The 7,941-nt window shown below is 40.3% G+C and overlaps 1 protein-coding gene across 1 annotated transcript; it reads right to left on the bottom strand.

Moving 5' to 3' along the window:
- Positions 1–4,901: 4,901 nt before the first annotated feature.
- On the bottom strand, positions 4,902–7,941 carry LOC112191280 (CASP-like protein 5B2). Its single transcript, XM_024330608.2, has 3 exons — positions 7,412–7,941; positions 6,383–6,515; positions 4,902–5,334 (listed from the first exon to the last, which is right to left on the bottom strand). Exons 1-3 carry the CDS (start codon positions 7,540–7,542, stop codon positions 5,131–5,133), a joined length of 468 nt encoding a protein of 155 aa, XP_024186376.1. The 5' UTR covers positions 7,543–7,941; the 3' UTR covers positions 4,902–5,130.

Below are 7,941 nucleotides of genomic sequence, written 5' to 3'. Positions count from 1 at the left end.
AACTTCATTCCTTGATTGCCACATATGTGGGAGACCTTGATTCCTTGCTTAGTCAAAGTTAATCACCTCTTAGAGTCTTGGACGTAATCTTCCTCTTAGATGCGCTAGTAGGATATGCATGTATCTTAGTATATCTCCGCGAAGACTCCGTAGCATAGTGGCATGCAATCAGAAAGAATATATATATTATTGCAATTAAAGGTGATGGTACGTTCCTTCCATCCGACGTATATCCAACTTCATTCCTTGATTGCCACATATGTGGGAGACCTTGATTCCTTGCTTAATTGGTCCACCATAGAACTTAATTGCACGGACTATCTCGAAGTAGAGGAGGACAACATGTTTGCCACATTTATTGCATGTACACATCATATATATATATATATATATGTTCATTTCTGACCGCATGCTTCCATATATACATATATTAATAGATTCAAGCAATTATGGATGAAAGCTTCATTAATTCACCTGCCCTGCATGCCAATATGTGAGTACACTGGCATCCTTCATGCAACTAAGGAGAATCAAGGGAGATTCACCTTCCTTAATTGATAAAGCCATGACGCTAGGACTCCTTGTTGATCTTTTGCCAAATATGTCCATTAGAATCCTAGCCAAACATAACCATGAGGCCATCTTTAATGCAAAGATCTTCTCATATGCTCTGTCTTCACAGCCGAGTAAACCACTATTAATTATCAAATATCTTGATTATTAATAGTAAACCGATAAGATCACGATTTGCCTTAAGATCACTTGGTCTTCAAGTAGGCTTTATTTAGCCTCTAAATAATATATTTCGAATTTATTGCAAATAAATAGCTTGGGCCAAGAAACCCTAGGCCGCATCCTCTGTGCCGCACCAAAACCCTAAGCCAGAGTTGGCCTTCTTTGCCACCAATCTCTACCATTCTTGAATCCTTGCAGCACTACATCTAGCTCTCTCAATGGCTAGTATTGATTCTGTCACCAAAAGTTTTGCAACCTCACTAGCTATCATGACCAATGAGGTTGTAGACATCTCCTCCATGGAGAATTTGGGGGGGGGGGGGGGGGGGGGGGGGGGGGGCGCAGAGGAATGCCCAGTCTTACCTCTTGGGAAGGCCTCTGTCCTCAAAGCCAACAACTGCTTCGGATCTACGTCGACATTTTCGTCGAATATGGGTGCTAAATAAAGGCTTCAGTGTTCAGCCGAAAGCGCCGGATAGATTCCTCTTCTCCTTTCATCTTCGGGGAGATAGAAATAAAGTTTTGATGGGAGGACTGTGGAGTTTCAATCTCGCTTTGGTTGTCATGAAACCATATGATGGAGTAGCTTCTCTACAATCTGTGGAGATGGAAGATCTTTTCTTTTGGGTTCGCATCACTAACATGCCGCCAGCATATGAGCAAAGGAACACTATTGCCAATGTTGCCTCTATTGCGGGTAAATTTCTTCATTTGGATCAAAAGCTATTTGATGCAACTCGGGAAATTAGGGTTAGGGTTTCTCATGCACTTTCGAAACCCTTCTTCATGCACAAAACCCTAAAATTTGGCAAAGGGATAGAGCAAGAGGTTCACTTCTTTTTTGAGAATCTTGTGGGCAAATGCAGTATCTGCCTTTGTGTGTATCACAAGGGGGAAGCTTGTCAGGCTGAAAACAATGCGCAGGTGGTCCTGGATGCTCCCAACCCGGCGGCACGAAAATTGCCTCTCAATGGCCCCTTCTTAGGTTTTCAGGAACATCAGTTCAAGGATGGATTGTTTCACTTCAAAGGGCTTTCCACCCCCATTCTCCCACCTGTGGGAAGGTCTCTTTTTGGAGGTGCTGAGACTAGTAAGGTACGCAAACCCATTGTTCTTCGTCATGTAGGAAAGCCACATACTACTGAAGACAATGCTTTGGCTTTGATACCCGTGGATACTGAACCGCCTGCTAAGAGAGATCGGCCCTTTCCATCTCCCAAAAAACTGCAATTTATGATGTCTGATTGGGTGGAGGGTAAAACAAGCCCTATTGCTCCATCAAAGAAGGTTAAAAGCCTGAATTCCCTACAAAATTCAATGCAAAATCTCTGGGTTTGGTGGACACACCAGGTGGTATGCTAGTGCCTGTAGAGGGTATGATGCCAAAACCTTTACAATTTGAGCTATCTGGTGGAAAAAGAAGAGAGGTCGACCTTTGGGGGCAAAGAACAAAAATCCACCCAAAACAAAACAAGTTCCAGCTGAAGATGTCCTGAGTCTACTGTATTCAGGCAAACCTCCAAGCCCTAGCTTCAAGGGCAAGGAGCAGATATAGGGTTTTTCTTTTGTTTAGCCTATACACTATGTGAAATGTCTGGCATAGTTATAGGCTCACTTACATAAGTAAGCGATAAGTTCGAATAGAGTAGGTTTATCCTATGTACTACTGTGGCTACTCCACGAATTCTTGTCTGGCCATAGTTATGTGTCAGCGGATGGGTATGTAATGGCCTTCTTGGTATGCGTTTATTATCAATGGATTTCCATTATTCAAAAAAAAAAATAGCTTGGGCCACAGATATTGGCCAGGTTTTCTTCTAGTCTCCCATGTAGGGAAAAAATGTTAATTTTGGGTTCAAACAACCACCATGGGGTCAACAAAAAGAATCATTCCTTAGGGAACCCTAAACACCTATTCTATTACAAGAACAAGTCTCAGGCCACCCCGAGTACACCCACATTTTGAGGAAAATAACGCACCTTTATTTCAAACAAAGATCAAAACATCCTCCAAAGCAAATAGTAAAATGAACCCTCAGAGAATGTGATCTTTGCGACCTAATAAAAAACTAAAAGCTAGGATTGTTATCACCTTCCATCCCTTCCAAAATTAAACAAGCCCAACATGCCCAGGAATAGGACAAAAACCAAACACCCAACATCCAGGCCCAACCAAAACACCTAGGACAAACCCTAGATGAGATTGCTGTCAAACCACCGCTGCCATACATCACTTGCCAGAGTTTGATGCATGCACGACCACCATCACTTATAGCATCATCCTGTAGACCAATACCAAGAAGAAACCCGAGCAGAAATGGATCTCATGCACGCTGAAGATAACAAACCCCACCACCATACTCGAAGCCCACTTCCAGTCCGGCATCCACTGTCGACGAAGAAGAGTCGAGAGCACCACCGATCTAGTTGTCCGTCAACAGGAACGACCGATCCCAACCACGTCAGAGAGTGCCACCATCGAATGGAAAACCCATCCTCTTGCAATCCATCCGAACAGATCCATCAGTTCTCCAACGCGAACCAGACGTTACAGCCCTGGACCGCAGCAGCCACCAAGCGCCGCCAGTCGCTTCACCCACGAGTACTCCTCTGTAGATCCGATCAAACATCAGATCCCCGTTAATTCCGCCATCAGCTTGAAAGAGAACTTTAGGCAGGTTTCGACGAAGAGGCCCGTCTTTACCACCACAGATTGGACCATAGAAGGAGGCAACTCCATCCTTCCAGATCGAAAGTACACTGCCTCCGCCAGCGAAGAGTGGAGGCGGAGGAGAGAGCTCTCGGGAGAGAGGCAGAAACATTTCTATTTTTTACCTATGAAAAGCAGTTGGTTTGGACATAATTAAACAAAAAAAAAAAGAAGCTTAACTAGAAAATCAATCTACTTCTGGTTAAGGGTCAATATTCTGCTAATACAATCCTAATCTCAAGTTAAATAATACAAAATATGATTGAAATTAGAACTTTGTTTATATCACCTTAAGAACTGTAATAATCTTGTATCCTGTCATGGGTTATGAGATCAGCTAATGCATGAGATCAACTCAGTTTCCAATATGATGGAACCTTGCTCGTCAATGACCATTATGGAAATGACAAGTGTAAAATGAAACCAAGAAAAATCTCTGGAACTGGAACTTGAGGAATTACATTTTTATGGTTGCTAAACATCTCGGATCTTGAAATTTTAAGTGGACAGGGGAACTTACTCGTGCAAAAGACAGATATACTTTCCAGCATGTCAGATTCTTGTTACTTCATGGCAATCAAGTAAGGATTCATGAACGAGAACAGTGCATTGCACCTGTGTAAAGGTTTCAACCTTCAAGGGAATGTCGAAGCCAATGTTTCAAGTAATTTGACAACAAAAACTTCAAGCCTCCAAGAAACTAACCAAGCCTTCATTTATAAGGTTGTGTCACATAAGCAACCTATTTTGTAACTACTATGTAGATGCTAGGTTTAAGCATAGCGAAGGCTGGAAAAATTGAGGGAGACTGTACACCAACATATTCCGTGTTCTGTACTAGTTCATTCAGTTTTGACGGAGCCGGAATAACAACGGTTTATAAGCAATAGAGCCCAAGATAGATCACAGACCTCTGGGGACGAAGTTTATAGCTTCAATTTACTCAAACTTTCGCTGTTATTCAACATTTCCACAGTACCAATTTACATTCTCTGCACCCAATTGATCACCCTTGTATATCAGTATCTAAATTATATCACTTCTAACATGGAACAGAATTAAGAACAACCTACACGATGACTCTGGAATTTGAGGAAAGATATGTTTTTAAAGTTCAACACTGATCCAGAGTCTCTTAAATTAAAACTACTAAATATGCTTAATTCATGTACAAATCTCATAGACAAGTCCAACACTTCTATGCACAAATCAATTTTACCAATTGGTGTCACAAAATGAAGCCTCAATGTACCCTCAAGTTTCTGTTGGCATTGATTGGGAATCAAATTCATGTAGCTTTTGCCTTGTGGGCTAGGACTGGAACCCCAAGCACATCAACTCAATGTGGGGCGGTTGAACTTCCCAGTGGTGCAACAAATTTATTAAAAAGAACAGAACAATCAGCATGCTGTTAATGTAATTCCATGTAGATCCTGGAGGTTTGGCAAACTAGAAATGACATAAAGTTGATCAAAATATGATGCAGGTCGGAAGCAACATGACTAGACAAAAGAAAAAGACTCGAATACCTATAGTCAGTCTGTAAATTTCCCCAGAAAAGATGAGGCATGTTACAGAAATTTTTTCATTTACATTGAAAACAAATGAATGCTGTAACTTACATGTATGTCAAGTTATCAACAGCAGGCCACAAAAAGAAAAAGAAAAAGAAAAAACAAGAATCTCTAAACTGAAGCTAATAGGATCCAAAACATCACATGAGAAGATACGGCAATGAAGGCCCAGGTAAGGAAAGCAAAAGCCACTGAAATCTGGAACTTCCGGCATGGTATATCCCATTGTGACGTGCAGAAATTTGTGTCTTTTGCATAAAGAATTACTATTCCTGCTGAAGCACTTGCAGCAGCCAGTGATAGAGTAGCTGTTACCTGTACAATTTGAAATGTTTATGATATCATTCAATAGGAAGAAGCCTGAATCCAGTTGGCTCTGTATCCTATGTTCACGTAACATAAATAAAACAAATATTCAACCTAAAACCTAAACAAATATTCAACCTAAAACCTTCCATCAGGAGAGATCAAAATTAACTGTACAAACTGGCATGAAAGTAGCAGTCCAGAATAACATAATAAAACAAATATCCCCAAAATTCTTTCCATCAGGAAGGATAAAAACTTAGCCATCAAATTATAAAGAAAAATCTCATGCAAATAGCAATAATTGGTTATTTCACTCAAAGGAGGAGAAAGTAATGTCCCGTCCCCCAAAGAATAACAATGAATAGGCTAAAGCCTCTTCTAATATTGGGAATCATCAATGTACATATACATTCAGTTTGAGGGAATGATATCAACTATGTACATAAGCTATCCTCACCCACAATCAGGAGAAGTCATATGCCAATTTTATTGATGATTTATCACTTTACCAATCATAAATTAGGACAACAGTCACCTAATTTCTACCATGTAATGTATTTTTTCAAATGGTGTAACTGCGTAGTGCCTAATAGCGGCATTTCTGGCTCTCCAGAGCTAAAACCAATTTACCTAGAAAATAACTTGGACATGCAAACCTATTTACTACAATAAATGTGTGGGTGGTAATGGTTTAGGACTTTAGGTGGTACCTAAAGTGCTTTTTAGAGTTGTGCGAATTAAATAAAAAGTATTTTGGTATCAAAGAAACATTTTTAAGTGCATCTTGGAGAAGCACTTACTAGGTTCCTCTATGAGCAACTGGGTAAACTAATAGGAAGCACTTGGATTTTGAATTTGGTTAAAGAACTGCAGATGAAAGAGTTTCATAATGAGGAACTTGCAGACATGCCAAAATATAATATCTCCCACAATTAGCAGACACACTTGCATACATCTAATTCATATTCTAGCAGGAGACAGAATATATATAGATCATTACAAGATGCTCAGAGAGTTAAATGAATAGAGTTAAAAAGACGAGAGAAATAGGTACCCAATCACCGACAACAAATAGGCTAACTAGGATTGGATTTTGGAGGTCTCTCTTTCTCCTCAAAGCATAAATATCAAGACAAGCAAGGCCAAAGCTCCATAGCACTTGAAGCCCCATTGACGCAATCAAATAGCTGAACCAGAGGACAGAGATTAACATAGCGTCTGTACAGAGTAGTTAAACATAAGCAAGAAAAATAAGTTGATTCGTGATCATCTCAAAACCATGAGAAAGAATCCACTAACATTGCGAATCAAACATGTAGCACAGACAAAAAAATGTCAAATTACTATCGCTTTCAGATTCTGACATTGGTAATAAGTGGAAACTCTTTAAACAAAAGGTGTTACTGACAAGGGTAAAACTAGGATTAGTTTGGCAGAAGGTGCAGGGGATAGAAGAAGACCGAGGTCATGCAGCGAAAAACATGTGAGGAAAAAAGGTATCACATTTCAAAATACTCGGGCAATGTATCTGTGCGTCACTTATGGATGGACAATTTCTGCATTTACATAACAACAAGGCAGTGGATTTATGCATTAATCTCATTCTAGGTGAAGCAAAGAAATCAGATGACACCTCTCTGGTCGACCTATATAGTTTTACAACTTATCTGTCTACTATTAGTTGCATCCATCATATATCTCCGGCGGAACTATACAAAAAGAATGCCAACAACACTACTCGGTTCATCTTCTTGCTGTTTGCATTTCTATTTCGACACATATAGTTAAGCAATCAGTCCGAGTGAACTATGAACCCCGAAAACCAGGAGCTTAAGCAAATCAACTACAGTTTGAGCACATAATCTTTACAATTAAATGCGGCCAGGCACTATTTCACTACAATCCCAAACCGAATGAGGCAAACCAAGACTTATCAAATTGCAATTAACGTCACTCACATAATCATATAGCTAAATTAATGATCTTTGACTCTAAAAAGAACGAAAGTTTAAATCTTTTCATACCAACATCACTTCTGACTAATTCAGACAAAACTAATAATAAAAAATAAAAATAAAAGTACCAGAAGGCGGTGAATGTGGCGAAGCGATCGGCGGAGACCATGACTCCGATGGCGGCAGCAGCAAACCCAAATTGGCCGATTCTAAGGAGTAACCCACTAACCGACCCTGGTCTACCTATCAGCTCCTTCATTTCTGACCGGAATGAACTGACTGACTCACTCACTCACAGGGCCCTTTCTCCGATCAAAGGGCCCCCAATGCAAAACCCTAGACTTCACACTCCTCCTCTCACTCCAGCTACCTCTCCCCCAATCTCATCCATTCCCGCAACTCTCCGATGTCAACCACACCGAATATTATTCAAGTCTACATAGATGATCTGGATTCCGGTCAGTATGGGAAGATTTCCAGGCAGTCTCAATCAGTCCGTGTTTGTGGGATTTGACTATTTGAGGTTTGGTGGAAGGAAATCAAATCAAAGGGAGTTGAAGGAAACCTAGTGATGGATTGAAGAGACAATTTAGGCAAAAAAAATATACTGACTGGAAAACAAAGATATATGCATTAATGTCCCGGTGGAGTGGAGCTG

The sequence above is a fragment of the Rosa chinensis genome, chromosome 3 (assembly GCF_002994745.2).
Source record: "Rosa chinensis cultivar Old Blush chromosome 3, RchiOBHm-V2, whole genome shotgun sequence".
Classification (NCBI taxonomy): domain Eukaryota; kingdom Viridiplantae; phylum Streptophyta; class Magnoliopsida; order Rosales; family Rosaceae; genus Rosa; species Rosa chinensis.
The sequence above is the reverse complement of the archived record's forward strand: the minus strand, read 5'-3'. Positions and strand labels throughout refer to the sequence as shown.